The sequence below is a fragment of the Acanthopagrus latus genome, chromosome 11 (genome assembly GCF_904848185.1).
Source record: "Acanthopagrus latus isolate v.2019 chromosome 11, fAcaLat1.1, whole genome shotgun sequence".
In the NCBI taxonomy this organism is placed as follows: Eukaryota; Metazoa; Chordata; class Actinopteri; order Spariformes; family Sparidae; genus Acanthopagrus; species Acanthopagrus latus.
This window is the reverse complement of record NC_051049.1, coordinates 8,559,978-8,586,762: the sequence shown is the minus strand read 5'-3', so window position 1 is coordinate 8,586,762 and position 26,785 is coordinate 8,559,978. Positions and strand designations below refer to the sequence as shown.

Below are 26,785 nucleotides of genomic sequence, written 5' to 3'. Positions count from 1 at the left end.
GGAACAGACTGGTGCTGTCAGAGGACCACTGAGTCAATCACAGTGCACATACTGCCACCTACTGATATACAGAAAGAACTGCAGCAAAAGCTGAACAGTGATCTTTTTCCAATTTAGGGTGTAGAAGGACACCTAGTGGTACAGAAGATCAGACCAAAAGAAGCTGTGAACAGTGTGAAAAGATAAAAAGAATCAGAGGACGTGTGTGAAAAGTCTGTTTTATTGAAGGAAGGCAAAAAGGCACTGTACACCTACTCCTGAAATGCTACTGGGTGATTGATGAACACATTGCATGACTAAAAGGAAAATAGTCACTAAAGCAGATAGGTGCATGTAGGCCTTTGGTCAGTTATATGCGAGTTATCATCCAAAGTGTTCCAGGTCAAAGATCAGTAAACTACAGGAGGATGTAGTCTCTATTGTGTTTTCAGGGCTGGGTGTAGCGCAGGTATTTCTTCCCAGAAGGCACCTCTTTAGTGGTCACACCGTTGGGGAAGAGACTAGCAGCCTCAGCCTCAGAGAGTGAGGGAATGACCATGACCTTATCACCAGGCTGAAAGAAAGACAAACAGAAACAGGAAGGGTTGGTCTAGTTTTGATTGAGGTACTCGAGGAAGCCTTCACTGTGATGATAATCATTTTGGTCACCTTCTTCTGTGTTCCCATTAAAAATGAGACTTTTACCAACGTCTAGTTGGCTCAAGGCGCTTGTTGTTAATCACTTTGCACAAATGTTTGCCCTAAATGGATGTGATGTAAAAGAAGATATGTAAAATGTTTTTGTTATAGTCTCTTGAAGTGCAACTCCGCCAACTATGCACATTAAAGTGTGTTTACAGGTCTACTGCATATGTGAAAAAAGTATTAAAAACAGAGGAGGCTGCATGTAAGCTGATAAACTGCCTCCAACGGTGTCACCCAGTGGCTGAGTTGTATTGTGGGTAATGTAGGCCCCAGGTTTTGAAATTCAGTCCACTGGCCTGGCATCGCACTCCTGTTCTAGTTATGAAAACTGACACCTTGGTGCCACTGGTGCCAACATTACCCACAATGCAACTTGGCCACTGAGTGACATCACTGGAGGCAGAGTATTAAATTACATGCAGTTACCTCTGGAGCCACGGAAGGCTTTTCACATTATGCATTAGTACTCCCCCACACCTGTAAACACACTTTAATGTGTTATAATTGAGTTCCCATTAAAATAATGTCATTGATGTCATCTTGCGTTCCTCTGTTCCTCAAAAGACAAAACTGTTTTCCAAGTATTTTTAAGAGCGTTGCCCATTTCGCTAGGGGAGAAGTGAAAGTCCTGAACTGTTATGTTGAAACTTCACACCGACAGTGATTTCTATACCGTCTATCCAAAAGGTGACCAAATTAATGAAAAGCACCAGTGTTGGTTTTGCTGTCAATCATTTTCACTTCATCAAACAGTGCAAACATAATTAGTGAGCTGTATAGGTGCTCCTAGAGGGGGTTTGGACTTGGTAGATTCCCATTTAGTGGACAGATATGTCAGTAATATTAATTTTTTCATACAAGTCTCAGCAAGAAGGAAATAAATGCGCATCAATAGATCTGTTGATCAGATGCTGTCACATGTATTTTCACCCTACAGTAGCCAAATAATACTAAAAGTCAAAAGCTAAAGCGACTACGACCCCGCAGGCCACTGACTGTCACACTGCGTACCTTCCAGTCGACAGGTGTGGCGACCTTCTTCTGCGCGGTGAGCTGCAGGGAGTCGATAACTCGGAGCAACTCATTGAAGTTCCTTCCTGTGGTGGCGGGGTAGAGGATGGACAGCTTCAGCCTCTTGTCAGGGCCAATCACAAAGACCTGAAGTGGGTTGGGACAACACAAGATCAACATTAAGGAGACATGTTTTTTTTGTAGTATGAGAAAACTGATGTGTTGGAAAAATATAACTGTTTGGCACAAAGCTAGAATTTTGCTCTGATTTGATTGGCTCCCAACCAAACAATCAAAATGTCAGCTGAACAAAGAAAATGACAACATGCAAGACAAACTTGGCTGGACAGATTTTTGTCCATAATCTTAGCTCATGGTCTATGGAGGACCGGTTTCTTACACAGCGAGCGGTGAGGGGCATTCCATCCTTGTCTCTCTCATCAGGGTCCAGCATGCCCAGCTTGACGGACAGCTCTCTCTTGTCATCCGCGATGATGGGGAAGGGCAGATCGTTGTCGGCCGCACTACTGACTGACATCACATCCTGCACAGAGCAAAGACATTCACTCTGGACACCTTTGTTAACGTGTTTGCATGTCATAATCATTCTCTCCATCCCGGCAGACATCTCGATAGCTGCAGGTTTGATGACTGACCAGAGACATTTAATCTTTAACTCTTGCGAAGGCCACAACCAGGTTGGCTCAATAACATGTTATAGTCGGTGGAGGGAGCCAAGAGAGAAAACACCAGGATCTAATAGATGATAGTTTAAATGTTTTTGGCAGGCAGGTGGTGTCTCTGCTGTAAAAATCCAAACCTCACAGTTCATCTGACACTCAACCAGTGAACATTTTCTCTTTGGCCAATCACGAGCCTGTCAGAGGAGGCATGTTGTAATGTGGCAGCCCAGCTAAAAGCCAGTCACAGTGAATCCACGTCTTGTGTGATAGCTTGTGTGATAATATTTGAATACAGGTAAATTCTATATTGACAAGTTGCTCCAATTTGAGTTACCTATTGATTTAATCCCCCTAATTTTAATTGATTTTACTTTATTTACTGTCATTTTTGTCTGTTTGCTGCCATTAGTTTTTTTATTTCCTCATTCAAGTGTGCTGCTTGGAAATACTATGAGGTATGTTTAAACATTGATATCGCCTGTTTGTTGTTAATTGAAAATGGTGAAGAAAGTAAAAACAAAAAGATTAAAATAGATAGATAGATAGATAGATAGATAGATAGATAGATAGATAGATAGATAGATAGATAGATAGATAGATAGATAGATAGATAGATAGATAAACAGTTGGAAACATGAAAAGAAAAAACAGTTTTTAAAAATTACCTAAATGGAAATGGACACACTGTAAGGATGATTAATATTTTATATACAAGTAATGAATTGTCAAACAAATGTGGATCTGAAAGATGCATTTCTGGTTTCATGAGTCAGTCTCAGACAGCTGAGACTGACTGATTTCAGCTCACTGGACAGCAGTGAACCTGGTGGAGCTGGACATTGACACTCCTGTCGTGTCTGTAGACAGTAAACCAACTCAAAGTTCCAAAACATTGCATGTGAGCGTTAATTACTCTGGTCAAATGTCACTCCACCCACAAAGTCATCCTTTCACCTCATTTACACAGTCATCAAGTGTGTGTGTGTGTGTGTGTGTGTGTGTGTGTGTGTGTGTGTGTGTGTGTGTGTGTGTGTGTGTGTGTGTGTGTGTGCACCTTGCTCCAGGCTTTGTGATCCTCAACACTGTCAATAGACAAAGCGATCATCTTCACTCCTCGTTTCTTAAACTCATCGGTGAGCTTTGCGGCACAGGCGAGCTCAGTGGTGCAGACGGGAGTGAAGTCCCTTGGGTGGGAGAACAGGATTCCCCATCTACATAGGAAAACACAATCACACACACGGCACCTTTTTAAGACTAACCTTCCATGTTATTGAGTATTTAAAGCACATTACAAAATTAGTTTGAGGAGCTTTGATGTCAACAATTCAGGCATCTTGTGCATTTGTGTCTGCTGTAGTTGTGCGTCTTCATCTTGATGTATCCCTGGCTTCTGAAAGGAAAGAGCCAGTACTTGGAGGAAAACTAAAAACGTGCCTTCTTCCTGCACAAAGTGTCAGTCTGGCTAACCCAATAATTAGAGATTGTACCACCCAAAATTAAAACTGCATAAAAAGTGTTTTATGCGTTCATTTTCATCAAAATTAATCGTTTTTTGCTCGGAACAGCTGTTGGGCTGAATCCAACCTAATGCAAGTCCAAGAAGCAAAAAGACTGAAATGAGTAAGAGGACAAGCAATGGGAGTTAAGACAGCAGAAGAGGAAGAAATGCTGATAAAAAAAAAAGCGAACAGACCAAGAACATTAAGTCCCAGTAGAGGAAATTCCAGCCACAGATTGAAGGAACAGGTGTCTGTGCATCTGGCTCAAGCTCAAGTCTTAAATTCCGGCTTGAATCCAGCTGTGTTGAGGACAGGGGTGAAGGGAAACAGTGTGCATGCGTGAGTTTTCCTGCAAAAGCATGACTTGGCAAGCGTGTTAACCCTTGAAATTGTTGATTGACTACTTCATAAAAAGGGAATCACATCACATGTGCGGATTTATTCTTCACCATGTTATAGTGTACCATCACATGAGGTGCTAGAGTTAATAACAAAGCTTTGTTATTCACAGGCATTGAGATCAGCTGATTATAGAGTGACCAGAAGCTCAGATTAGATTGTGAAAGTCCCAATTTTATCAAGCAGAACCAACCCTGAACACTGATGCAGTTTGGAAGAGGCATGTTTTCAATTCCTTCATTGAGAGGAAGTAAAAACAAATAAATAGATAAATAAATAAAAACAAACAAACCCTAACCCTTTATGCTGAGTTCACACATGGGCTGTTCCATTCTCTTTACCTGTACACTTCAAAAAGTGGGAAGTGTAAACTTTTTTTTTTTTTTTTTTTAGTCTGCTTGGATTAGCTTGCAACTTTTACACTCAGATTCCACTCGCACAAAAAAACCTCAGTCAAGCATTGCTGAAAAACAGAGTGGACCTCATAACTAGATCACAATAGCAACACATGATGACCTCCCACATAACTGAAAATAATTTCCCACTAAAGAAAGTACAAATTTATTGTGGAGTAACTTCAACTGGGTAGTTTCCCTGATTTGCAAAGCAGGTTTTGCCTGTGTGAAAGCGAGGGACAGTCACACCCTTTATTCATTGTGTGCAAGAATGAGAAAAAAAAAAGATAATTATATAGAAAGAGATTATTAGATAAAAAGCTTCTCAGAAAAACGTTATTCTCATATTGTTCAGAGGAGGTAATCATGCATGTGAAAACCATTCAAACAGCACTTGCATGAAGTTGTTGGAGCGTTATACTCTGGGCCCACAGGCTGCATGTGTGCTGCTGTTATACAACAGACTGCAGGGCCTCACGGGGTCCACATGAGAGCAGGTGCCAAGAGGAGACACAAGCACTGAAGCTCAGTTCCAAGTTCACACAGGCACACACACAATACAGGCTTTGTCCTGCTCCCACCTCACTAATGACCTCGTTAGAAAATAATAAAAGCACAGCATGACTGATCCAGACACAAAGCCATGCTGCAACCGCTCCCCTTTCACGTGTGTGTTATATATTACATGTATGGCACATCAACAAAATTTTATCTAATCCAGCCGAGTCATGCTTGTGTAACTCACATCGTGTCAGCTCAGCAGGTGTCGCATGACAACACACTGTAACACACACTGAGATCAAGAGCTGATACTCGTCTGGACTGGTCTGGGGTGCAGATCTGAGTAAAAATCAAGCTGCTTATCTAAATTCAGGGATAATCCTTAATCAGATCAGGGAGCTTCCTCGTCGCTCTGACAACAAGGCAGCACGCAACTTCGACGGAGCCCCTGACTACCAAACAGTGGCACAATACAAAACTCACGAGTGAAACACACGCGTCACTACGTGATGCCTGCGCGAGGAGCCTGCACACTTACGAGCCTCCCAGGAAGTCGTGGAACTTGATCCTGCCGACGGTGGTGTCGGCCTCGAAGTTGGGGAACTCGTCTCCCAGCAGGATTCCAGGCATGGTGGGCTCCTCTCTGCAGCTCAGACACGAGAGAAAGAAGGGAGGCAGGAAAGGGGGGGGGACCTCTTCCCTGACAGGCCTGTAGTTATCGGCAACTCATCAATGAACCCGGATGGGGGCGGGGCTCGCTGCCGTTACGTTGGTCATCGACCAATCAGAGACGAGTAGCAGATATTGTGATTTTTTTTTTCATCTTTAACTTTATTAAACGAATAAAAACGTTACAAACTGAAAAAAAAAACATATAAAATACTAAATCATTATACTTACAATATAATACAAATGATAAATAATACTGTCCACGTGTTTCATAAAATAAGTAGTGTGTTTGGGGTTTTAGGTTTAGTTTAGCATTGGACAGTCTGAACACGGATATTTATGGTCAAAATATAGAAACTCTGACTTTGTGAATATGGTGTTTTGCCCAAGAGACACAATAATAGTCTGTCTTTTCAAACACAAGGCCATGTTTTCTATGATAAGGAACCTAAAGCATTGTATCAGATTCAGTTTCATATCCAATCATTTTTTTAACCAATTAAGCCAATTAAATGAATAATTTTTACTATTTTGGCTCTGATGCAGCCTGTAATCTGTAAAATAACCCATAAGCATGATCAGGTAGATCAAGTGGGGCTCAGTAAGAGAAAGAATGGGTGTTGGCTGGAAATAAGAAAGACGTGAAATAACATTTCAGATAACAGAATTATTACAACAATCAAACATATTTCACCAAGGTGCAATTTACGCAACAGAAGAGACAAACCAGATAAAACACAACCGACTGAATTGATATCTTATTGGTATCTTATCTTTCGATCAGTGCGATGCTCTGTTATTGCATTTGGGCCAAATAAACGCAGATAATAACAGTCACGTATATGTTCCCTAGATTAAAAAAAAAAAAAAAAAACACCGTTTCCCAGGGTGCTTTGCGACGAGAACAACAAAGATGGCGATTCGGCTCGGGGCTACTGGACGTGAGAAGAATCGTGAAGCGTACAACAGATGAACTAAAGAAGCGACCGACCGCACAGCACTGCAGATAAATCACCACTGCGGCTCATCTACAGCTCTGATATCTGTCCGCGTCGAAAGATAAACAGACGCCATGCCTTCTCCCAAAGCTAAAAACCCCGGTCGCAGCGGAGGAAGCCCGGTGTTCGGCAGCTCCAACGGCCGCTACGACTTCATGTCACTGACGAAGCCGCTGAACCGGTCTCCCCCGCCGCACCTGCTCCAGCGGCAGGGCTCCGACCCCACCACCGCCCGCCTCCGAGCCTCGGAGAGCCCCACTCGGCGCCGGGGCTCCAGCTCGTCCACGGGCTCGGCGAGCGGCCAGGGGCTGTCAGAGGAGGACGGTATACGGCTCAACCCGTCGTTCGTCCGCGTAGCGCTCAGCTCCCTCCTCGCCATCGACCTGTGGCTGTCCAAGCGGCTCGGGGTGTGCGCCTGCGAGGACTCGTCCTGGGGCAGCGTGCGCCCCCTGATGAAGCTGATAGAGATATCGGGACATGGCATCCCCTGGCTGGCCGGGACCGCCTACTGTCTGTACAAGAGTGACAGTGCCGCAGGACAAGAAGTGATGCTCAACCTTCTCATGGGTAAAACACTCTGCTATTCTTCTCACTGAAATCTTTACTCAGACCCCATGCAGACATGTCTGAGGGTACCACTGGGGCTGGCTGAGCTGCAGTATTTGTGTCACGGTCCCCCTCCTTCTCCCCCTCCTTCTCCTCCTCCTCCTCTGTCCTCATCTGGCATGCGCAGCTCCTGTGTGTCAGATCTCACAGGTGGTCCCACCTCCCATGACTATTTATGTTATTATGTCTCTGACCTATTTTACTTTTCTTTCCATCAGTGCTGGCAGGTTCTCACCTGTAGATCTGGTGTTCATTCTGGCCTTGATCCTTCTCTGCCTCCACTCCTCAGCTCGAATTTTAACATACATATGTTGTCTCCTACATCTCTTTCCATACACGTTACCTTGGCAGACAGGTGAATGCGCATGACTCGGTGAAATGTTGCTTGTTGTTAAGCTGTGTGAAATGTTGAATGAATCACCTCCTGTGTTGTGCTTTGTGGATGGAGTCCAGTCTGCTCCACGTCACCCTGAGTCTGTCTGACTGATGCTTGCTGAAGACACATGAAGGAAATAAAAATGATGATGATTAACGGATAAGCTTGGTTTCAATATTTTGTTTTAAAAGTGAGATGTATTGCAGCATCATACAAGTCTTCTCCTGCACACCATGCTTTATTCACCGGATCTTGTCCTCATTAGGACTGTCCGACACCGAGGAAGTGCAGTGAGACAGACTCACATTTGATGGGCTCGAAGTGAAGCTCACACAGGTCTGCAATTATAACAAAAAGGCTTTTAGACTTCGGTTTGATTTACGAGTGGTAATGCAGATGTAATTTGGATTGCATCAGTTAATTGGGCATGCCAATAGGCTTTTAACTTTTATCACTGAAACCCATCAGAGCACCAGTGCCTCCAGTTTGTCCATCAAAAATTGCCTCATGACAAGCGGAAGAGGATCTGCTGCGCGCCTGGTTATTTGCTTTGCCGAGTCACACGAACCCATAACGGCAGCTGTGTATGCTACGCTTTTGTTTTTCTGACTCGTTCTTGTGTGTGGGTGAATGCATTTTTTTTTTCTTCCCTCTACTGTAGGATAACTGGAGAGACAGGTGGCAGGTCATTAATTATTAGGCAGGTGGAGGCAGGGCTGTCTCTACAGGTGTATGTCTCTCAGGGTAGAGAGGCTACAGAGAACACATTCAGGATCTGTCTGTGCTTCGTTGACAGTTCGACTGCTTGGCAGCATTAGCCAGCACTGTAATTCTTAAGTTAATTGAGTGGTCACTGATGAAAGTTGAAAGTTATTCACCCTCTCAGATGTGAGGATTTGTTGTTGTTCTCTGTTGTATGTCATTCTTAATGAAATATTTGTGTGTGGTCGTTGTTTTGTAAAAACAATCATTTTAAAGATGCAGCCTATGGATCCTTCAAACCTCCACTTATTTCTGACCTTCTATTTTGAAGTGACCAGTAGTGGGAATCTTTACGTATCGTCATTCATCAGAATGTCATGTCAGGAACTGAAATATTGACACAGCAGTATGTGGTCTGTATTGTCAAGTCGTGAATGTATTGAAGGATTAACTTCAGTGCCTTTCTTCTGACTGCTGATGAGACAGAAGAGCCCGACTATAAAAGGCATTAAAGGGAGTGTTAATGTACAATAGTGACTCCTGGAGAGATCTCATCGCATCGTTTCCAGGAGATACTGCTGCAGTAGGGAGGACTGCTCCAAGGGTGCTTTGAAGGTTAATAGTATTGGATAAAGACTTAACTTTGCCACCAATCCTGAGTCAGTGTTCATCTCATACTCACCAGTTAAACCTCCTGAATGTCTGATGTCAGTTAGCGACAGCCACTGGTCCTCTGCAGAGACGGTTTTGATCTGCATGAAGATGGGCCAGAAAATCGATGCTCAGCGATGTTTTATGGTGTGTTTGTGCGTGTAAACCAGGTCATATTGACAAAGTCTGGAAAAAAAAGTCACCATTTCTTCAGCGATCTGACATGAACAAAATACTTAATTCAAAAGCACTGCAGGCTGCTCTTACATTTCACAGCCAGTTTCCAGCAGTTTTTTACTATTGAGTAGTTGCGATCAATAATGAACAAAATTTACTGTTGCATATTCATTTTGCTCCAGTCCTTTCACTGAACTCCCAGCAGCGATGGCTCAGTGCCACCTGACTGGGGCGTAAATCTTTCAGCACTGCAGCTCTGGAAGAAACTGTTTATAAAAAATATTAAATAATACCAATGCAGTAAAACAACATAAATGTCTTGTAGTACAATGTTTTCAAATAAAAGCATTGATGACTTAAGATTCTGCTCAACTAACGGAGCTAACAGTGACCACATACACATTCAAAATATCCTTGTTTCTGCCCCAATTCTGAAAAAGACAACATAACCACCAAGTTGTTTACATGGCTAATGAAAATGAATATTCCACTAATGTTCCTGTCTGCAAACAGCCATACATTTGTTGCCATATTTAATATTTGTGCATATCCATAAAGCAGTTGATATCCAAGTCTTTCTTGATGAAAGAAGATGTGTTTCTCCCTCTGAACAGTTACATGGGCTTTTGGGCTTTTCTTCTTTGCATGCGTCTTTACTTCAACTCCAGCTGTTGGATAGATAATGAACAGAGCCGGCCATACACAGACAAGAGGCCGACTGAAAGGCATTTTCCAAATGAGCTTTATGCATCCAAATAATCCAAAGTCCAAAGATACTTCTAAAACCTGAATATTGTAAGCATGTGCTAGATGTCTTCATTTGAAAATGCTGCATTTAGTATATGGCACTATTTGTTATATGCTGTTTGCTTGACTAGTGAGTGTGTAAGTGCAGTCATTGAAACTGACTAATGAACATTTGCCCAGAGCGATACATGACTAACAGTGTGCTTTGGTGTCTGCTTTAGTTACTTTAGTCTTGATACAACCACCAGATGGTACCAAAGCAAATATTTTTAAAAAATCTTTGACCTAACAGTCAGATGGATGTGTACTCCTCTCTAGACCCATTCTGGTCAGGATAATCCACTTTAAATACCACAGAAAGCATCAGGCTGTGTAAATGTACTGCACCAGAGGACAGACAGGATCAATTACCATTTACTCCTGTGGTTGTGAGTCACTTTCCTTTACCACAAATTACTTATCATGTAGTTCAATTTGATGTGCGTGCATCATCCTAAGGGTCTGTTGTCTCATGGCCGTTTGCCACTGGCTTCTGCGTTAATGTGTTTACATTACAAATAGCCTAACTCATCTTCCTCTTCATCTCTCCCTTCATCCCCTGCAGGCCTGCTGTTGGACCTGGTCCTGGTTACCATTGTTAAGGCAGTGGTGCGACGGCGTCGGCCTGCGCACAACCGTATGGACATGTTTGCCACCTTTTCTGTGGACCGCTACTCCTTCCCTTCAGGCCACGCCACCCGCGCCGCCATGTGTGGGCGGTTCCTGCTGGCTCACCTCGTGCTGGCTGCCCCGCTGAGGGTCCTCGTCCTGCTGTGGGCCGGCCTGGTGGGGCTAAGCCGAGTGCTGCTGGGCAGACACAACGTGACTGACGTAATGTTCGGGTTCTGGATGGGCTACTGCCAATATAACCTGGTGGAGATGCTGTGGCTCTCACCTCAAACCCTGCAAGGGCTGCTGGGACAGTTAGTTTAACATGACAGACTGAAAAGGGAGAGGAGACACGGTGGTTTAAGTCTTGACTGTAAGAGCATCTGCACACCTTTTGTCCTCTAGAGTGATATATAAGAGAAAATGCCTTCTGACTAGAGAAGAGAGCTCAAACAGAGTTTTGTTCTGCTGTTATCTGACATTCAAAAGCCCTCATCAGCCCTCGCTTTAGGATAACAGTGACCCCACCAAAAAAAGTGCAGGATTTTTAATGAGAACATAATGTTCCAGATTATCTCCTGAAGCCATTTCACTCCCTGCACTGTCCTGAATCATAAGAAGTCAACTCCCTTTTAAGTCTTAACAGGTGTTTTCGACCCAAATTATTTACACCACTACTAACTACTTTTGCTGACAAGGGAGTATATTTTGCTATTCTTGGGGCGACTGTAACCTTAGATTTTCTACTAACAAACCCTGATGAAATTCTTAGTTTAGGCTGTAAAAGTGTTGAATAGCACTGCAGTATTCAATATGAAATGACTCTTTTAATGATGAGAGTGTGTTTTAACTTAAACAGGAAAAAGGATATTTAATTGATCGGTAGGTGTAAGGAAAGAAATGTTGTTTCCAACACAATTTATCCAAAGTCAGAAGACGTTTGCAGAATCCTCTTCTCTAGGCACCGACACTTTCAAATAGTGTAATGAGGCCTAAGACTGTCATACTGTACAATACTTCTATCACATTTGTAAGGAAGGAGGAAGGAAAGCTGCATATTGAACTGGCTTGAGTCTTAGCCAGTAGCTGAGTGGTAGATACTGTATCTTTACATTTTGAAGTAACAATAGCTGTTTGGTTCCACTGATGGTAAAGGAGTCACAGATTCACTGTTTCATTGATTTAAAACACAGTACATGGACAGGTCTGTACAGTCACTTTACAAACACTTTATTCAAAAGGGCAAAAAGAGGAATCATAGTCTCAGACAACAGCACCTCTATAATCTGACCAAACTGTTTTTGTTTACATGATCGAATATTATCAGCCGTGGTTTCATTGACCGGTTCATGGCCTATTGTCTGGCAACAGAATCAGATCAGCGACAGTTAAGAATTTATTACCTATTGAATGATTCACACAACTGTTGTAAAATTTCTTTTCCATCTCTTATGTTGTATAAAACTGAGCCCTTCTAGGCAAGACATGGGAAATTTAAAACTAATTGCAGCTCATTTTTCATTTAATATCTTGCTCTGATTTAATAGAACTCACGCTATTCCCATTTTTGAAGAGTTTGCGGGCAGCTTGCCACTTATTGACAAATGATCTATAAAGTCTGGAACAGGGCGTGGCTGAGCTCCACTGCAGCTCAGAGGATGGACGCATGTTTAAACACCTGAAATGTATTCAGGTGCACGACAACTTCATACTTGCTCACTGGCTGTGGCTGATGACAAGTTACCGTCATGACCCCATACACTAAATCTTGACATTTAGATTAACATTAACTTCATTTTGATAGCAAAATCAGGATGCACCCGATTTTAAAAAAAGAAAAAGAAAAACATCATTTTCTCTCATCTGCAGTCGTGCTCATAAGTTACAGCTTACTAGAATTCTGCACTGTGAAAATATTCCTAAAGACACCGGCATTGTACTGTTTTAAACGTTTTTGTCCAACTATGTTTGCAAGCTCTAAAATAATACTCCAACCCAGATGAGAGTTAGGATGCTGTGTAAAGTGTATATAAAACCAGAATGCAATCATTTGTTTTACAACTTTATCAAGTGTTCTTGAGCTCATAGAGTAATATCCGTGTTTTATAACATTCCATAACTTTCCCAGTCTTTTGTTGCTGGCATCAAATTCAGAATAAGCATATATTTCCAAAAATCAGTGAAGTTGACGAGGTAAAAATGTTGAGGGTGAGCAAATAATCGCATTCTGTTTTACACAGCGTCCCAACTTTTTTGCAGTCTGGTTTCTAGTCTCACAAAGATGTGCTAGGTTTATTCATTAATAAACAGTTCAAAAATATTGCACCAGAATAAGTTACTACGGACGTCATTTCCCATTTTCACCATGGCAACATGCAGTTTTATACTGGCACCAAGTCGGGGTGAGTGCAGGCGTGCATTTATGTTCAGTGCTCTGCCACGGTTCATGGATCACTGATCTCTGATCACTCAGTATGAAGGCAAAGTTTTGTAACTAACTACCTGCCGCACACTTTCATGTCTCAACTTGGCTTTTTTTTGAAAATGTGTGATAATATAAAGACAGTCCTAGTCTAACAACTCTAATGTGATCAAGTGGCACTTTTTTTCTATATCACATAATGGTAGGAAAACACACTCTTGACTTTAGTTTTGTTTTCATGGTGTTTTTAAATTCACACTAATTCTGATTTACAGATTCACAAAGGCAATAATCTGTAAAAGGATCGACAGCAACATGTCCATTTGGTGACAATCTTAACATTAAGCGTGGCCTTGTTTGTTTGGGTAGTACATTGGAACATATGTCTCGGGGTCAATTTAGGCGAACGCACTTTTTCTCAGAAGCAGCATGGTTGATTGTTAATCTGACTCTACGCACTGGCCCTGATTGGGGTTGTGCCAAGCTGAGATCCTACATTAATATTGAACTTTAAATGACGTCAGTGGTCTAGATTCGTACGTAAATCAATCAGGGACACAGCGTGTGAAAAGTTCTGGTTACCTGATTTATGCCCTTACACGTGTTGGCTGCCACACGCCTGTGCCAAATCTGAAGAGCAAATGTCACTTTTTGGGGGTGGGTGATGCATCATTTGGCAATAATTGTGTTTATTTTCCACAAATCTTGAAATCAGAGGATCATTAGCCTGCATTCACATCATTAGCCTTTTTTCAGCTCAAGCTAAGTAGAAGCTGACAGGCATTTTCCTTTCTTTAGATTTTGTAAAACAGAAACATGTTAAATTGAAAGGTAAAGGAAGTGTTGTGCATGTGTTTTTGTACTGAACCCAGTCAATAACTACTTCTACACAGGGACACATACACACAAGTTGGCACTGCCAGATGAAAAACAGAGCTTGTTAATCTACAGGTGCATCTAAAAAAAATTCTGTCTTTTGGTCTGTTTTAATTTGTCAGGTAATTAGGATTATAATCAGATATGTGGGTATATGATTTATGTGTAAACTTGTAACAGCTACAGAACCTTTTTTTTTTCTTTTTTTTTTTTTTGACAGAAAGAATGTTTAGTTTATGTGTCTTTGGGATTTTTACTGACTGTGAGCCACTGGATTTGGCCCATGCCACTTGGTCCAAAGCAGGTCCAATATATCTGGTATGAACCAGTATCGTTTAACAGACTGGTCCCTGGTACACTGTGCACCATTATAGACTCTTTCATGCTGTGCACTGATCATTCCGGTGTGAGCAATAAGACGACCCGTGAGCGAGGTGGTAGCTTCCATCTTTTTTTAATTGCATTACCCTTCTGTCGCAAATCTAAATATGCTGGACTGTGAACTCTGTGACCAAATGATTTTTATGATTCGATTTTTGTGTTTTACTTGTTGCAATTGAGATCATGCAGAAGCCTAAGATTCAGATGTTCTTCACAATGATACGAAACAGATTTTGCACATTCCACTTGGTCACCTGTTTACTTCCAGGTTGAGAAACGCCACCATATAGAAAGATGCTTTTTTTGTTCAGTTCTCAGAGGTTGTCCGCAAATGTCACGTGTTCTTGCACATTGTCAAACATGAAGCCAGCTCCAACATATGTCACTGCACTGAGTTTTTTGCCTGCTGAATACTATAAATTATATTGTGTGTTTCCTGTATAGACATTATTCTCAATGTATATACATATGCCTGTATAGTCATGTGATAACACTGTGTCATGTTCAGTGGATTTGAATGTGTTGTTCCATCTGAATGATTTGATTGTAATGATTTTTAAATAAATGGGGTTCAAATCTGACACGTGTCATGTCGTGACTGACAGACGAGTCTTGATGGATTCGGTGGCAGCGCACAATCATTTGTTACTCGATTACTCATCAGCAGCTGAGTCCAATCGAGCAGCTGCAGAGGGCTGATCGTCAGCCCTCTGCAGCTGCTCGATTGAACTCAGAGGACACAATTGAACTTTAGTCACAGTCAAATCTTTAAATTTTAACTGCCTTTTTTGGAGGGGAGGGATAGAGGGGTGCATCTCCTTGGAGAATGCCACAGTATAAAAGTCTGTCCTCTAGTGGTGCTCGTCCCACAACTCAGGCGCCAAAAACCAACACACAATCAAGGATCAAGGTAAGAAGAGTTGATACTGCTGCAGTTCTGGTGCATTTTTTAATTCAAGATTATATAAGCTCATGAAAGATACAAGGACATCAAATCTACAGTGAAATACAAAATATTACATGGAATAACATGACATGTATTAAAAAAGAAAATGGCTTTGTAACATCAAGAGTCGAAAAGTAAAAAAGTGCAGTACGTTGTTCTTCCTCAGTAGTTGTGGAGTTTTGCAGTGGCTTTGGGGATATATGATTTTTATGATTTTCTTTTTTCTTTTTTTTCTTTTTTAACAACTTCCCTGCACAGGCATTAGCTCAGAAAGGGGAAAGAATGGATGAGGATGCATCATCATGGATTTTGTTGTGCCAGCCTATTTATTCATTTTGCATCAGATTCTATGAGCTGGCAGCGCAGCCTGTGATTCTGGTTTCATGCTTGACTCCTCTGTTAGAATCAAACAGACAAGAGACCAAACCAGGACACAATGTTGAAGGATGATACAATCAGAGCTCGGTGGACACTGCACAGGATCTCTCTTTGCGACAGAAATGGGGGGGAAAAAGGCTGTCTGGTCTACTTTACCGCCAAGGCATTTCAAACTGGGTTCTGTCCTGAATTCTTTATAATAAATCTGTAGTGGCTTTGACAGTGAGTGGGACATGGTGGTCTTTATAGATTGCTTTGATTAAACAACTCGGTTAAGCAACATAGTCCACCTGTGTTTAAAGAGCGTGTGTTTAAAGACTGAACGTTGATCAGAGGGCTACCAGAGCCAAAACCATCTGCGTACTTCACTGTTGAGGCCGTGTGTTAACGCACTTGTGTGAGCATTAGGGATGTGTCACGTTTACTCCTACTGCGGATAGTTTTGGAATATTATAGTGAGATGCGTGGTGTACCCCATTTACGTGCAAATGAATTAAGCTGCAATGCAACTGAACAAAACAAGAATATTGAAGATGGTCTTCAGAGACATGTGAGAAAGATGTAGAATGGTTTCCAGATGTTCCAGTGTTGCTCTCACAACACTAATCACTGAAGTTGCAAAATAGAAAATGAAAGTTCCAAGTAGTGTTTTATCAATAGAACATTCATTCATTCATTCATTCATTCATTCAACAGTAGGTAAAAGCCTCACTGTATTTTGAATGAGACTCACCTCTTGGCACAAACCATGTTTATTTCTTGGGACTGAAGGTTATATACTTAAATCCGATAACAATGATGACATAAAAATATATTTTTCCCTTTTTCCACTGTGCAGCTCCACCATGGTGCACAGAGTAGCAGTGATCGGGGCAGGCCCCTCTGGTCTGACCAGCGTCAAGGCCTGTCTGGATGAGGGCATGGTGCCAACCTGTTTTGAAAGCAGCGACGACATGGGTGGACTGTGGAAGTTCAAGGCAGGTCATCGCCACAGAAAGCGCTGACAAGTTTAGTTTTTATGAACTGTGCTACTCTTGTCAATCTGCTTATTTTCTCTGTATTCTTCCATTTGAAACATCTTTTGCAGGAAGTGTCAGAGCCCAACAGGGCCAGTATCTACCGTTCACTCACCATCAACATCTCCAAGGAGATGATGTGCTACAGCGACTTCCCCATCCCTGCCGATTATCCCAACTACATGCATCACTCGAAAATCCTGAAGTATTTCAGGATGTATGCAGAGCACTTTAAAGTGCTGCAACACATTCGCTTCCAGGTAACAACAAAATCCATGTGAAATGTAAGAAGCAAATGGTTCATTCACAGCAGTTTTAAAACAATATCTACTAACTAATCTGCTGTATTATGTGTTTTAGACCTCAGTGAAGAGTGTCAGACAGAGACCAGACTATTCTCGCACTGGTCAATGGGAAGTGGTGACTGAGAACAGAGATGGACAGGAGGAGAGGCATGTCTTTGATGCAGTGATCTGCTGCGCTGGTCACTACACCTACCCTAACCTGCCGCTCAAAGACTTCCCAGGTACAGACACGCTCAGTGTGAATGTTGCCCAGGCTTGCATTCAAACGAGTCTCACTTTTAAATCCTGAGCTGGATAGTGACGTAACTGAATCGCCTTATTTTAGTAACACAAAGTCTGAAGACATTGTTCTGCTGTGTTGCAGGAATTGAGACGTTTGAAGGGAAGTACCTCCACAGCTGGGACTACAAGGGGCCCGAGGACATGCACGGGAAGAGAGTGGTGGTCATCGGTATCGGTAACTCTGGAGGTGACATCGCCGTGGAGAGCAGCAGAGTGGCAGAGCAGGTTTGGAAGCCTCGTCTGATGGCTCTAGTACTTTTTAATACAAGAGTTGGATTAAAGATAATTCATGCCTAGTAACGGCTTTCTCCTGATCTCCTGCAGGTGTATATGAGCACTCGTCGTGGTGCCTGGGTGATCCGTCAGGTGTCTGACAACGGCCTGCCAGTGGACATGAAGTACAACACGCGCTTTGTCCACATCTTGTTCCAGCTGTTGCCAATGAACATCCTCAACTGGATTGGCGAGCAGAAGCTCAACGCCATGTACGACCACACCATGTATGCCCTCAAACCCAAACACAGGTAGGTTCCAACTGCCTCATCTTGTTGCTGCAATGTACAGGCAATGAAGTCAGTCACATTTACAGCTTTACAATTTACATGATCAGTTAAAGTGCATTTGATGTTGGAAGTCTGTGAATGTCTTGCTTTCATTGTTTTCACTACTTATCCCTTTAACCTTTTTGCTGTCTGCTCTGATTTCTTCTCCCACCTCATCAGACTCTTCAGTCAGATCCCAGTGATCAACGACGATCTGCCTCTCAGGATTCTGTCTGGCTCGGTAATTCTCAAACCAAATGTGAAGGAGATCCGTGGCTCCACCGTGGTGTTTGACGATGGCAGCATTGTGGAGAAGGTCAGAGGGCATTATTTCCGAGAATACCCTCAAGAATATTGGTTTATTTCAAACACAATGTACGTTAATCTCCCACGTGTCTCTTCTTTCTGACAGGTGGACACCATTGTGTTCGCCACAGGTTACAGCTATGATTTCCCATTCTTGCCGAGCAACACCATGTACAAGTCTGGACACCGTGTTGGTCTGTACAAGCACATTTTTCCTCCCAACTTGGAGCATCCCACTCTGGCTGTCGTGGGTTTCATCCACGCCCTGGGCGCCATCATGCCCCAGGCTGAGATGCAGGCCCGCTGGGTAACCCGAGTCTTCAAAGGTGATGCTGCATGTCCAGTTTAACACAAGCCATTAGTCTTGTCACTTTGCAGTCACTTGTATTCACCTCAGTCTATTTGCTCCTCAGGACTGAACAAATTACCTTCAAACCGGGCAATGATAAAGGCTGTAGAGCAGGACACCAAGGACATGGAGAAAAGGTGAAGTTCATCATTAATTTGCCTGATTGTTGTTATTGGTAACATTTGCAGATGTGTTTGTTTGTTTGTTTGTTAAAGCTGTGTTAATACTTTTGGTTTTAAGGATTTAAAGATGTTACATCCAACGTCTACATCTATGTTGCTAGTGGTCACTTGATGAATGGAAGTCCAATACAATTTTCCTTTGACTTAAGTAAATTTATTCTCATCAGCTTCGACTGACCTTTTTTGAAGCAAATTATTTCCTGCAGTTATTTCATTGTAAGTAAACTCACTGGTCTGAGTGCAGACAAATTTTATATTTTGTATTCATATTAACCTTTTATTTCATTGAGTCGTTGCATTAGCTTTAGTATGAGATTCCTACTTTCATGTCTGATATATTTTCTCCACAGCTACATTACGTCAAAGTTGACACCCCTGCAGGTGGACTTTGTCACCTACATGGATAACATTGCAGGAGAGATCGGTGTGCGTCCAAGTCTCCTCTGGCTCCTCTTCACAGACTACCCACTGTTTAAGAGGGTTCTGTGGGGACCCGTCACGGCTTACCAGTACCGGTTGATGGGACCAGGGAAGTGGGAGGGAGCCCGCAGAGCAATCTTCACCCAGTTCGACCGCATGTACCAGCCCCTAAAAACCAGACAGGTCTGTCAACGACACTGAAATGCTAAATGCATATTCTTACGTGACAAACTGACAATTTGGCAAAACTTTAACATTTAACCTTTTCCCTCCTGTCTCCTCCAGCTGCAAGAGCAAGAGGCCTCCATCACTGGCCGCCTGTTTAAGTTGAGCCTGACCATCATGGCTGGAGCAGCTTCCGTCTACTCCATCCATGTGCGCAACCCAACCACCATCCCAACCCTCCTGTCCAAGCTCCGCCCACAAACAATCTAAACAAGCTCCAACACACACAACAAAACACATCTATTTCAATAAACTCCTCTCCGGGTCGTGATAATGGGAATGATTAAATGGATCTCTAGCTGTCTGACCTGCTGATTTATTTGCTAGGGATATTTCAGTATCTACATATTTATTTAGTTTTATTTACATGCTTAATCTTATAATATGGCAACTGTTTATCCTAAAATATATCCAAATGTAACCCCCTTTACAAAATATGTTTTAGAGGAAATACGTTTTCCGGATTGTTGAGGTCAAGAACTGCCAAGCTTATTGGATGTATTCACACCATATCCAACCAAAAGTCACCATGAATGTGGAGTTTTTTCCTGTGTGAATAAACCAATATTTTAGACGTCTCAGCCGAGTGTTATCTTGTGTCTAATTTTATTCAAACTATAACAATATAAAAGAATAGTGGGGATGAGCTCTGGCCCAGGTACTGATGCTCACGGGAGTATTGCAACAATCACACAAGTTCTTCTGTCCAACAAAGATGTGGAAAGGCAGAAATTAAGATATTTTGCACTCACCAGTAGTTCTCTGGGGATCGTGTGTGTGATGCCAATTTGTTGAAGGGATTCTTAAGAACCATTCAACTTGTTTCAAGAGACCTGATGTATTCCATTGAACATCAAGCAGCCACGTTCTGAATGACACAACCACAGAAAGGTGCACAATGCAACGTAGTCTGGTATCTCAGTTTGAGGTAGGTGACTGAAGTGGGAACGACCCTTAATGTGACCTTTACAGATGCTAATATAACTGATGTATCCTGTTTTTGTTTTTTTTTTGGGTGGGAATACTTCATATTGTGTGTCAATTTACGTGCACCCACTCTTTCCTTGTAGTTGATGGTTGACGATTAATCCATTTCCAGGCACTGACACACTGATTTAATAATTAACTTTAAATGGCCCCTTGGCTCTGTCATGAAGGATGCAGCATGTGAAAAGCTGTGGTTAACCGACCGTCCCACATCTGTGGTGAATGTGACTTTTGTGTGATGGATGATATGTCATTTCTGCTGCTAAGGGCATAAGTATCTTAGGATCATGGGAGTTGCTGTCGTCAGTGTTAACCACCATTGATAATGAAAATGTATCAATATGACTTAGGCAGAAATATTCACTGTTGAGGTGATGTAATGAGGTTTTATTAACTCTGTCTGGTCACGTTCTCTGACTTCCTTCCTCACTATCCAAATGTTTTCCTGGCAGTCATAGCGACAGACCACTAAATAAAGCACACCATTAGCTCAAATAAAACGACAGATTTCTTTAGACTGGGACTGAACACTGTTGGAAACTTCTGAGTTAACACAATTGCAAAACTCAACAAAATATGTAAAAAACGTCTCGTCAATTTAATGCAGAAATGTTACATATTATGGATTTAATGGATATTTTGGATAGCATGAAAGCATGAAATCAGATTTACTCTACTGGCCATTTTTTAGGATGGAGCTTCGAAGTGGAGGCTGAAGGGCATTTTACCATCTGAAATTTTGTAATCTAAAAAACATATAACTGTTTAGCAAATATGCTCATATTTTTCAAAAAAGGGATGATGAGCTGGGACTTAAGAGACTTAAAGTAAAAGAAGTGTTGTGCCTGTGTATTATTGTACAGAGTCCACTAATTTACTACATGCACACAGTTGTGCTTGTTGAGTGACTGTTGCTGATGTGTTGCTGGGGAGAACGTGACCTCCCTATCAAGTTGTGCAACAGCTGGCTCTGTCTTGCTCATACACACATCTTTGTACTGCCAGACAAAAGGAGAACATGTTGACCGCTTCTTACTCCTGGAAATGTAAATAAAATTATTCTAAAATGCCTATCCTAGTCTAGCCCAAAGTACATTCAAAGCTGTTGAGCCAGCATAAGGAAATAGTCATTTATATATAGCCATAAGATCATTTAATCTTATGGCTTTGAATAGAGAGTGGGGGTCATGTAATGGGGACTAAATCTGAAACTGTTTCGTCATGAAAGACCCACAGAAAGAAAGACAAAGTGGCCGACAGAAAACATTGATGCAGACACTGTTAGTCAATTATTCATCAGCACTACTTCAAAAAATTAATCAACTTGATAAAACTCCTAGAACACAAGTTGAACTTTAGTCACAATCACACCCATTTGGATTTTGGTAAACACCATTTAACTTCAACCTCGCCTTTTTTGGGAGCAGCAAAAGAGAGGAAAAAAGAAAAAAAGAATGCATCTCGTCAGTTACCGCCTGACATAAAAAAGGCTGTGCTCTGGGGACGCACATACCAATTGGGAGGCATAAAACAGTAACTAGCAAGGATCAAGGTAAGAAGACCTGTAGTTCTGATATCATTTACAGCAGCTGGTAATTTCTTGATGTGTGTGGCCTATCGGTACAAGGAATTAAACTGCAACATGACTGAATCAAACCCAGAATACCGAAGACAGCTATCAAAGAAGTTTGTGAATGGCTAATTTTAGGCTGATCTGCACATTCTACACTGATACTGTCCAAACGCTGATAATTATAAAGGTTCTCAGCAGAGTCTGAATAGTTTGCACAGCCTTGGACTTTCACTGAGTCATTCTAAAGTTTTAATGCTCTCAAAAAATGTGAGATCATCTTTTTATGTATAAACTGAGAAGGTTTTATGACAGAGTCTGACGTTAGGGGCTGATAAATGTTATATGTATTAAGTGACATAAATGAGGTTCAAACCAGTAACTGCTTTCTGCTGCATGCAATCGCAAATATCTTCAAAGCAATCCGGAGCTATTGCAAATATGTTTACATATCTGAGCTACCTTTCTTTTTCTACAGTAAAAGAAAAGGCTTATTAGCACAGCAGGCATTTGGGGGCACAATGCTATGTGCCTCCATATTAATCTATGTTTGCAGGGACTGAAAATTCTGTGCTTCAATCTGATGATTGCGAGAAAAAAATAAATAAGCAAATGTCTTTTTATTTCGTGCAGCTCCACCATGGTGCACAGAGTAGCAGTGATCGGGGCAGGCCCCTCTGGTCTGGCCAGCAGCAAGGCCTGTCTGGATGAGGGCATGGTGCCAACCTGTTTTGAAAGCAGTGATGACTTGGGCGGACTGTGGAGGTTCAAGGCAGGTCATCGCTCCAGAAAAGGTGAAGACAACAATTTCGTTTTTAATCCTCAAAGCTGTTCAAGTCACTCTGTTTCTTCTCTCCTGTTTTCTGCCATTTCAAACATTTTTTGCAGGAAGTGTCAGAGCCCAACAGGGCCAGTATCTACCGTTCGCTCACAATTAACGCATCCAAGGAGATGATGTGCTACAGCGACTTCCCCATCCCTGCCGATTATCCCAACTACATGCATCACTCGAAAATCCTGAAATACCTAAAGCTGTATGCAGAGCACTTTAAAGTGCTGCAACACATTCGCTTCAAGGTAATGAAATCAAGTGAACAGAAAGAGGCAAATTGTTTATTCACAGCATTTTAAAAACAATATCTACTAACTAATCTGCTGTATTATGTGTTTTAGACCTCAGTGAAGAGTGTCAGACAGAGACCAGACTATTCTCGCACTGGTCAATGGGAAGTGGTGACTGAGAACAGAGACGGACAGGAGGAGAGGCATGTCTTTGATGCAGTGATCTGCTGCTCTGGTCACTACACCTACCCTAACCTGCCGCTCAAAGACTTCCCAGGTACAGACACGCTCAGTGTGAATGTTGCCCAGGCTTGCATTCAAACGAGTTCGACTTTTAAAGCTGATTAGTGACATTAATGGATCACATTGTCTGTCTTCAAAGTCTGAAGACACATCGTTCTGCTGTGTTGCAGGAATTGAGACATTTGAAGGGAAGTACCTCCACAGCTGGGACTACAAGGGGCCCGAGGACATGCACGGGAAGAGAGTGGTGGTCATCGGTATCGGTAACTCTGGAGGTGACATCGCGGTGGAGAGCAGCAGAGTGGCAGAGCAGGTTGCGTCTTGTCTGATTGCTCTTGTCCTCCGTTGATATAAGACATTGATTGAAGATCATTCATGTATGTTGATTGTCTGCCTCTTGCTCTCCTTCTGCAGGTGTATATGAGCACTCGTCGTGGTGCCTGGGTGATCCGTCAGGTGTCTGACAACGGCCTGCCAGTGGACATTAACTATAACACGCGCTTCGTCCACATGTTGTGGCAGTGGTTGCCACTTAGCATCCTCAACTGGATAGGCGAGAGGAAAATCAACAGCATGTACGACCACACCATGTATGCCCTCAAACCCAAACATGGGTAGGTGCTTCTAGGAATACAGAGATAATTTCTCTTTTTGCATGAAGTCTGACCTCATATTTTTACCTATCTGTGGAGGTAATGGAGTCCATTAAATTAAAGATTTACAACTTCCAAAATAAGGAAAGTGTTTCCAATCTGTTGATGTGTTATTCACTCTCTCTCTCTCCATCAAACGGTCTTAATCTCTAACTTGTTCTGCCTCCTCATCAGATTCTTCAGTCAGATGCCAGTGCTGAACGATGATTTGCCTCTCAGGATTCTGTCTGGGTCGGTCATTATCAAACCAAATGTGAAGGAGATCCGTGGCTCCACCGTGGTGTTTGATGATGGCAGCACTGTGGAGAAGGTCAGAGGACATTGTTCCCAAGGATACCTTCAAGGGTTAGGTTAATCCCTAAATTATCTCTTTCCTCTTGCAGGTGGATACAATTGTGTTCGCCACAGGTTACAACTATGGTTTTCCGTACTTGCCGAGCAATGCCACATACGAGTCTGGACACCGTGTTGGTCTGTACAAGCACGTCTTTCCTCCCAACATGGAGCATCCCACTCTGGCTGTCGTGGGTTTCATCCATGGGTTTGGAGCCATCAATATCCTGGCGGAGATGCAGGCACGCTGGGTCACACGTGTCTTCAAAGGTGATGCTGCATGCTGCATTTTATTGGTAATATTTTATCATTTTATAAGTTATTCTTACACACTACATTTTTTATTTTTATTTTATTTTTATTTTTACTGTGTATTATATTGTTGCTGTTGTGTCGTTTGGCTTCTGACTAATTCATTCAACACTAGTCACCCCTGGTTGTTTCCAAATGAGCTATATAATACTTGACTTGATGCTGACTTTACGACCTTCTGCCAGTTTGGATACTTTCCAGTCATGTCAGTCTGTCTTTTTGCTCTTCAGGAATCAAAAAATTACCCTCAAAAAAGGCAATGATGAAGGCGATTGCGAAGGACACCAAGGACATGGAGAAATCGTAAAGCTTCTAATTTTCCCTTGTCTGATTTTTGCTGTTATTTACCACTTTTTATTTTACTTTATCCCTCTAAAGTGAATGGATGATGGCATTTGTCGTTGATCGTCAATCTTTTTCAGCTGTATTAATATGTTTTGGGCCATTAATAGGTGCAGAGTACTATGCACCTATTAATGCAGAGTACTATGTTAGCAAACAGTTGCTTATTACCCATCAGGTGGACATTAAAACATAGCTATAGTTGTGTTTGTCATCACTTCATAAATGTAGGTCCTATATTCACTCTCCTTAACTTGTGGTTTATTCAGCATCTGAGGGAAATGTCTGGGTCACGGTTCTATAACCCAAGAGTTATAGGCACAGGTGAGGCCCTCTGCTGAATACTGTGGGTACAGAACTCAATCACACAAACCCATGCAGGATTCATCTGCTGAAATTTTGCATTTGATCTCAAAGCAAAGCCTGGAGATCAGCTGAGCGTGGTCAGTGTCAAAACCCATCTCCTTTGATAGCGCATGCTAGAATTGGATCATTGCATGCCCTGTTGACCCGATGGGACCAATGGATGGGCTGCTCAGCGAGCCCCTGCACCCACATGACATTCAATGATATGCATAATTCAGGTCAATGGTGGTTAACCAATCACCCGGTTTAACCAGTTCCAGCAACTGCTTGGCAGTTAACATGCAGACAATATTCATGGTGATGTGCTGGTTTAAAATGCAGCGATGCAAATTGTGTCAAAGTTCCCATCTTCTTGGGGACCAGGAGGTTTGCGGACAGGAGCATCACAGCAAAGCATTAAAAATTGCACCCACCTCTACTTGTGCCTGATCTGGTGGAGCACTCTGTAGTCTTCAACCACCACTCAGAAAGAGACTATGTGGGTCAGCGGTCAAAATTAGACAGCGGTACAACAGGTAACCGGCACACGTCCTTATGTGCTGTGACCCACACTGTTGCTTTGCATATTAAAATTTTCAGTGGGGGAAATGTATGCATGTGACTGGTGGAGTGCTCTACCTATAGAGTCCAGTAGAGGGCGCGACCTGTGTAAGAACTGGCTCTTTAGCTGCTGACACCTCCACAATGTTCACCAGCTGGTTTGTAGCATACAGTGAGAAAGAGGGGCTTCTTTGATTCCGACATTCAGTTTTGATTAATCCTCTCCACAGCTTTGTTACGTCAAAGTTGACACCCCTGCAGGTGGACTTTCTTACCTACATGGATGACGTTGCAGGAGAGATCGGGGTGCGTCCAAGTCTCCTCTGGCTCCTCTTCACAGACTACCCACTGTTCAAGAGGGTTCTGTGGGAGCCTGCCACATCTTACCAGTACCGGTTGATGGGACGAGGGAAGTGGGAGGGAGCCCGCAGAGCAATCTTCACCCAGTTTGACCGTGTGAACCAGCCCCTAAAAACCAGACAGGTCTAAGATGAACACATGATGTAATGTTTAATGTACAGTGAAGAACTGAATGTTTGAAGTAAGACTGTCTGACCTCCTGTCTCCTCCAGCTGAAGGAACAAGAGGCCTCCATCACTGGCCGCCTGTTTAAGTTGAGCCTAGCAGTCATGGCTGGAGCAGCTTCCATCTACTACGTCCATGTGCGCAACCCAACCACCATCCCAACCCTTCTGTCCAAGCTCCGCCCACAAACGATCTAAACAAGCTCCACCAACAAGCTAAACAAATACCACATCTACTGTTTCTAGAAATCAAATTAAAGCCGAGCTGAAACAGCAGGTGGAGTGATATTTGTGGATTGTTAGGGTCAAGGACAACTAAGATTACCAGGTGTATTTGCAGTCACCACAAGCACAGTGTTTTTCCTGCCTCAATAAACCAATGTGTTTGACGTCTCACCTGAATGTCATTTTGCGTTCAGCTTTTTTGAAACTTTAACAATATACTAGAATAGCTGGGAAGTGGCCATACACGAGATA

General features: G+C 42.5%; 4 protein-coding genes across 5 annotated transcripts; 3 read left to right on the top strand and 1 right to left on the bottom strand.

The window, feature by feature from the left end:
* Positions 1-201: 201 nt before the first annotated feature.
* On the bottom strand, positions 202-5,883 carry prdx6 (peroxiredoxin 6). Its single transcript, XM_037114451.1, has 5 exons — positions 5,711-5,883; positions 3,433-3,589; positions 2,096-2,239; positions 1,696-1,842; positions 202-553 (listed from the first exon to the last, which is right to left on the bottom strand). The coding sequence occupies exons 1-5, from the start codon at positions 5,800-5,802 to the stop codon at positions 428-430; spliced, it is 666 nt and encodes a 221-aa protein (XP_036970346.1). The 5' UTR covers positions 5,803-5,883; the 3' UTR covers positions 202-427.
* Positions 5,884-6,019: 136 nt separating this feature from the next.
* On the top strand, positions 6,020-15,006 carry plpp6 (phospholipid phosphatase 6). Its single transcript, XM_037114450.1, has 2 exons — positions 6,020-7,406; positions 10,703-15,006. The coding sequence occupies exons 1-2, from the start codon at positions 6,914-6,916 to the stop codon at positions 11,068-11,070; spliced, it is 861 nt and encodes a 286-aa protein (XP_036970345.1). The 5' UTR covers positions 6,020-6,913; the 3' UTR covers positions 11,071-15,006.
* A 143-nt stretch (positions 15,007-15,149) lies between these two features.
* Positions 15,150-19,957, top strand: LOC119029344 (flavin-containing monooxygenase 5-like). Of its 2 annotated transcripts, XM_037116131.1 has the most exons (11): positions 15,152-15,335; positions 16,588-16,726; positions 16,837-17,025; positions 17,126-17,291; positions 17,435-17,577; positions 17,677-17,876; positions 18,075-18,210; positions 18,307-18,526; positions 18,614-18,686; positions 19,082-19,334; positions 19,437-19,957. In XM_037116131.1, exons 2-11 carry the CDS (start codon positions 16,595-16,597, stop codon positions 19,584-19,586), a joined length of 1,662 nt encoding a protein of 553 aa, XP_036972026.1. In that variant the 5' UTR covers positions 15,152-15,335; positions 16,588-16,594; the 3' UTR covers positions 19,587-19,957. The 2 variants fall into 2 exon arrangements, with proteins under 2 accessions (XP_036972027.1, XP_036972026.1); XM_037116132.1 differs by lacking the exons at positions 19,082-19,334; positions 19,437-19,957 and adding an exon at positions 18,899-18,923 and having other exon boundaries at positions 15,150-15,335.
* Positions 19,958-21,763: 1,806 nt separating this feature from the next.
* LOC119029345 (flavin-containing monooxygenase 5-like) lies at positions 21,764-26,710 on the top strand. Its single transcript, XM_037116133.1, has 11 exons — positions 21,764-21,915; positions 22,567-22,705; positions 22,822-23,010; positions 23,107-23,272; positions 23,409-23,551; positions 23,653-23,852; positions 24,066-24,201; positions 24,275-24,494; positions 24,767-24,839; positions 26,015-26,267; positions 26,357-26,710. Exons 2-11 carry the CDS (start codon positions 22,574-22,576, stop codon positions 26,504-26,506), a joined length of 1,662 nt encoding a protein of 553 aa, XP_036972028.1. The 5' UTR covers positions 21,764-21,915; positions 22,567-22,573; the 3' UTR covers positions 26,507-26,710.
* The last annotated feature ends 75 nt before the right edge of the window (positions 26,711-26,785 follow it).